At 45.7% G+C, this 5664-nt stretch overlaps 2 protein-coding genes across 2 annotated transcripts; both read left to right on the top strand.

Annotated features, from left to right (window-relative positions):
- Window positions 1–1146: 1146 nt before the first annotated feature.
- Window positions 1147–1676, top strand: LACBIDRAFT_254927 (uncharacterized protein; the record flags this gene model as incomplete). The annotated part of the gene is made up of 3 exons (XM_001888150.1): window positions 1147–1447; window positions 1471–1544; window positions 1593–1676. Coding segments are annotated over 3 exons (459 nt in total), but the record flags the coding sequence as incomplete, so codon positions are not given.
- A 1749-nt stretch (window positions 1677–3425) lies between these two features.
- On the top strand, window positions 3426–4884 carry LACBIDRAFT_312466 (uncharacterized protein; the record flags this gene model as incomplete). Its single annotated transcript, XM_001888151.1, has 8 exons — window positions 3426–3529; window positions 3585–3728; window positions 3782–3890; window positions 3944–4137; window positions 4186–4318; window positions 4365–4493; window positions 4568–4713; window positions 4773–4884. 8 exons carry the CDS (start codon window positions 3426–3428, stop codon window positions 4882–4884), a joined length of 1071 nt encoding a protein of 356 aa, XP_001888186.1.
- Between the last annotated feature and the right edge of the window lie 780 nt (window positions 4885–5664).

Consider the following 5664-nt stretch of genomic DNA (forward strand, 5'->3'; position numbering starts at 1 on the left):
ACGCATGATGTTGCCCAAGTAGCCAATGAAATTTCCCATGATATTGCCAAAGGAGCCAATGAAAATCGCAATGATATTGCCCAAGTAGCTAATGAAAATCGCAATGATGTCGCCCAAGTAGCTAATGAAATTGCCAATGATATTGCACAACCAGCTAATGAAATTTCCAATGATACTGGCCACATAATTTATGAAAATCGCAATGATATTGCCCAAGTAGCTAATGAAAATCACAATGATGTCGCCCAAGTAGCTAATGAAATTGCCAATGATATTGCACAACCAGCTAATGAAATTTCCAATGATACTGGCCACATAATTTATGAAAATCACAATGATATTGCCCAAGTAGCATATGAAATTTCCAATGATATTGCCAAAGTAACCATTGAAAATCGCAAAATGATATCACCCATGTAGCTAATGAAATATCCAATGATACTCGCCAGACAACTAATGAAAATCGCAATGATATGGCTTTGAAAAGATATGAAATTGGTAATGATAACCACAGGCTACCTTATGAGGGAGGCCCAAAACCTTGCCTACACTTAATGAAAAAGCGCAGCCTTTATGATAATGAAAAAACATGGTAACAGTAATGATTCCCTATCATAAAGAGTGTGGATGGATACACAGGGACCTATAGGCAGTTACCTGTTTTATATGATAAAAGTGGTAGCCACCAGTCCTAGAAGACACTACAAGTGACACGCTGTCTCCTTCCCTGCGGCCATACTGCTCTGGTTGAGGGTTCAAATGAGGTCTGAATTATCCACTTTAAGAGGTATTTTCCGTGACTTCGTCTTGCAAGGACCACGTGGAAACGCTCGCAATGCAGATAAAAGGTAGCGCCGCTGTCCCACAGCCATCAAGCTCCTCGTTCTTATTTCAGCTCTTACAGGTCAGCGTAGTCTGTTGATAGTTTTTGTTCAAGGCCGATAGTTTTTGTTCAAGGCTGCTTCGACTCGAACTTGACCATTATTACAAGGAATCCTCATTCATAGTGATCAAGGGCATCAATCAGTTCGCGCAATCTCTCTCTACACCCATCACACTTCAAGGTTGTCATCACACACAACCGTAGACCGTTGCCGGTGAGCATGCACTTGCTATCCAGCAAGAGTCGGGCGCTATCTGCGCTTTTTTCGCGAAGATGATCTATTTCAACGGCATAATAATATCGCGAAGCTGCTTTACATCCATGCATTGGGCACTCCTGCCCACTTGGGTCAAATAGAATGGTTGAAACTGGTCGCGACTCCGCGCTTTTTGGATAAGCCTCTTGTGTATCCTGATATCATGATATTCTTAGATCAGAACCCGGAAGTGTTGACATTGGTCACGAACGCCTTGGAGGGTGAGTTTGGTTGTCCTCTTGGCGCCTCTCAATCCCTGATGCGCCTCAGGGGTATGGACCACTTGATCATGTACGCTGTTGGCAGGAGTGCTGTGCACATTTGTTTGAAGACTCGATGTTACCTGATCTTGCTAGCGAAACTGAGAAGCTTCTGGGACCTAGTAATATGTACATACGTAAAAAGGTATGGTCGTCATACCTCTATTGCGATCTTATATAATAACACATCCAGGCTGCTCTTCGTGCTCTGCGGGTCATCAAGAAGGTACCCGTTATCGCAGACCATCACAAGCAAAGCCAAGAAGCTCTTCACTGATTGCATTCATGGTGTCCTGCTCTCAGCTGAAATGTGCACCATTTGGAGAATTCAGCAATTTGTGCTACCTGTGGTATACCATGTGACGATTCAATCCTATCTTTTGCCCTGGGCTGTTCCGCTTCTAGTTCGGAATCTAAATTCGCTCGTCACCACAGCATACAACCCTGAACATGATGTCTCAGGAATTACGGTGCGGCTGCTCAGCTGCTTGGGAAGTGTGATGAGCAAGCCAGTGAGGCGATGGACGACATCTTGGCACAGGTATGCGACTTTTTTTTCTGTTGAATTGAATAATATGGCATCTTACCAAGACATAGGTGGCAGCAAACACAGATTCGTCAAAGAACGTTGGCAACCAGTGTATTCTATACGAGATGGTGTTGACTGTTTTGGAAATTGAGATCATCTCTATCGTTGACTCGCCACTACCTCCGATACCATATTATGGCGGTGAGCACGGACGGTGTCAGGTTTGTGACTCTGAAATAATAGACTCAATCATCTCTATCGACTCGCCACTACCTCCACCAGGCTGGGAGACTGGTGGAACGTATCCGAGAAGGAATTTCTCCTCCAGTACTTGAGGTATCCTTCTTCTTCTCTGCCTTCTTCCCACGTTATCTCGAAGCGTTCCACCAACTCTTGGTTTCTCTGGAACATCGCATGGAAATGTCTGAAAGAGGACGAGTTCGACACATTCCCCGAGTGATGGAGATTTCTGCTCTGGGTTGTCTTGAGCTTGGCCAATGCTAATGCAATCCCCTCAGCAATCAACAATGTGGCGGTCGAGAACATGGAGTCGTAAATTGTAATCACCTCTTTAAACACAAGTCGCTGAAGGTTTTTTGCAGTTGGTGTTGATTCAGGACTGGGGGTATAAGTCCAAGAATTTTAGAAGTCGTGTGATGGCTGGGATCTCCACTATCTTCCTTCACAAACATGTTGGTGTGGAATTTGTGGTTGAGCTTGCGTCGTCATGACAGCGGTCTGGGGCTTCTGCACTTGTGCCACCACTGTAGTGTTCAACGTGACGTTGAATCAGCCATCTTTTAGATCCTGCCATCAGGTCGGCACTGGGCCGCCTCTTAGGTCGTCAGTCAGGTTTATACTGATTCGGAAGGTCACCACTCGCAGATCCCTGACTCTTGAACCCTGACGAATTCTCAGCCGGAACTTAGTGACATGGTTTGGCAGAAGCATTCCCCTGAAAGTATGCCTCACTGGCCCCTAGTAGAACTTTGTGGCCTGCAAGGAGCGAAGCGGATCGGCGATCGCGATGAGCAGGCAATCAATAGAGGGCTGTATAAACTACTAGCATAACTCAGGCTGTTACTACCTCCGAGTCAAACAGAGTCGGCTTGGATCTAGAATTCGGATATCTTGATGTGATCTTGAGGTGACAGGACACCACTCAGTCAGGGTCAACCCAACAATCTCCAACAATTAACGCTGAGCGGATCCGCTTGTCGTTCTGAGTCTTAGGGGCGAACCCTGACTCGCGGCGCCACTCAACCATTAGTAATTCAATACCAATTGGAATCGTCTGTCGATTGATCATCATAGTCTCTGGCACATTATCTTTGTGAAGGTACTTAACTCTCTGAATTGTCCGGGACCCGACGGTGATGCTTTACGACATATCATTTGTCATTAGATGATTACGACTCGCACTGACTCGAAGCATCCAGCATATTTAACCTGGTATGCATAGATCCGCTCTTCTGTAAGTTTTCTGATATCTACTACATGCCACCAGCGGCAGATCAAGACCCGTCTCAGCAACTTCTTCCTGGCAACTCTGCAATTCGGACCACTTGCAGTGCGCTTGAACTAGGGCCCCGAAAGAAACCGTACACTGTTCCTCTACATCTGCGTGAAGTTTTGCTAACAATGATCTATTCGCAGAGGTGTCACAGATCCTCTTGTACACCATGGCCGTCACTTCGGTCGAACCGTCCACGCGTTCTGCAACATCCGAACACTTATCAACAATGGTATCTTACGACTGGGAGAGCTAGCAGATCAGCCAGATGAATCCTTCAGCGCCGAGTAGTCTCTTCATTGCAATTTGTTTTCTGATCTCACCTATACCAACAATTCAGGGAGCGGCGAGAGCACAAAATATTTCTTGCCCTCTTGCAATCTGTTGTGGGCCTAGAAGAGCGCCTGTTGACTGGATCCGAGGAAGAAACTGGTTTCATTGCAGAACTTGTCAGCTGTTTTTCTGAACCAGGCATTCATCACAGAAACTGAACATTCCATAGCTTCGCAGAGGTGCCTCCGGGGCTCGGGGTGATGATACGAAGAGTTTGAAAGGCGCCATACTCGAATGGATTACACCAAAGGGTGAATCATTGAATCCGCCCCTGGCTCGAAATATGAAACTCGACCGAGGTTTCCACCATGAGTGTACTGGAGCTCTTCTGTGTCCTACGAATCTCGATTGGTCAGATCCAGAGTGAGTAAGTTAGTATCCAACAACTATTTGACAATGACATCGTCCTAGGACCAAGGAGCGACTGCGAAGTGGCGAACAGCTTGTCACCGGGGATCAGTGGCCCATTTTTCTTTACGCTGGTTGCAACTTCGATCCTGAAGAACCATGGAACGGTCTGCTCCGCAACAGGCTCTTAATTTACGTGAGTCAGAACATCATACGACTTGATCGAATTTGATGACCCACAGGCCTTTAAACATGTCTTTACATCTCCAAGCTCAGTCGATAAAGAACCCAAAGCGACAAGATCGGGAAACGCGCGAATTCACGGTATGAGGTGTGTTACCGCCGGATCAATTGCATACATTGCAACACAGGTACGTATTGAAACGGATTACGAATTTGCCCCTGATGAACCAACAATGGCACTGATATGGATTAACAATGGCAGGTTCGCTTCGCACTGTGTTCCTCACCAGTTTTCTCTCGAACAGACATGATAACCGATTCAGAAAGATTTTTTTCCTCGATCCTTGAACTCTTGGAGGACCCTCGCGAGGCGCAAGAGGTGCATGACCTGTACATTTGGTGGAACCGGTAAGCGCCCCAACATGTTGTTTTCAATCAAATTCTAAAAATCCTTTACTGGTGCGAAGCCAAGTGTTTCCATCTTACTCATCAGCGCAGCGCATAGTTACTAAAGACAGTGCCTTAGCCAAGATTCAGGAGAAGCGACGCCGTGTCTTGACGACATCCAGCATTTGTTGACGCGTCCTCAGCTGCATTCCAGCCGCATGAGTCGCTGCAGCCGCTTTGGACGCATGATGCCCCCTAGGGCCAATGTTTTTCGTATTCTCCAATCATGCGACGTGATACGTAGCCTTTATGACTCATGATAAGGGTGTTTACAGCTTGATTTGAAAGGCTTTACAAAGTTGCGTACCCTATTATAGGTTTCATCATGGTGCTTTCAATCTTTGTACTACTATCATAAAGATTTGGCAGAAGCTATCCTCACGGTGCCGTGGAAGCTAACAAATATCCTGGTTCGCAGTTATCGATGTCATCGGGAAGCTGATCGTCGGCGCCATACATTGCAACCTTTTCTTATTGATGGTTCTGTTGGCGTATAATTGTCAGCATGGGCATGGGACATGTGAGACGACCTATCTCCAGCAGTATTAGGGAAGATGACTTGCATTGTTTAAGATTAGCATGTACCACCATGGTTACAGTAGTTATCCTGAGTTTCCAATAAAGGACGCCATTTGGGGTATCATCAACCTCCCTCACAGTCTATTTTATTGAAAGTCTTATATTATTCTGATGGTGGAAAATTGTCATTTTGAACATGGAAGATGTCTGGTGACATTTTTTGGGAAACGTTACAGAAGTCATCAGCTATTAGCGAAGTTGTAGCAGTTCTCTGAACTCACAATAATTGATCCCATTGGGGAGGTCGCTATTGATGCCATACATGGTAAGCCATTCTATCGAAAGTCTGATATTATACTGTTGGTGAAGAATTGCCTTTGTGAGTATGGAAGA

This window comes from Laccaria bicolor, genomic scaffold, assembly GCF_000143565.1.
Source record: "Laccaria bicolor S238N-H82 LACBIscaffold_52 genomic scaffold, whole genome shotgun sequence".
Lineage (NCBI taxonomy): Eukaryota > Fungi > Basidiomycota > Agaricomycetes > Agaricales > Hydnangiaceae > Laccaria > Laccaria bicolor.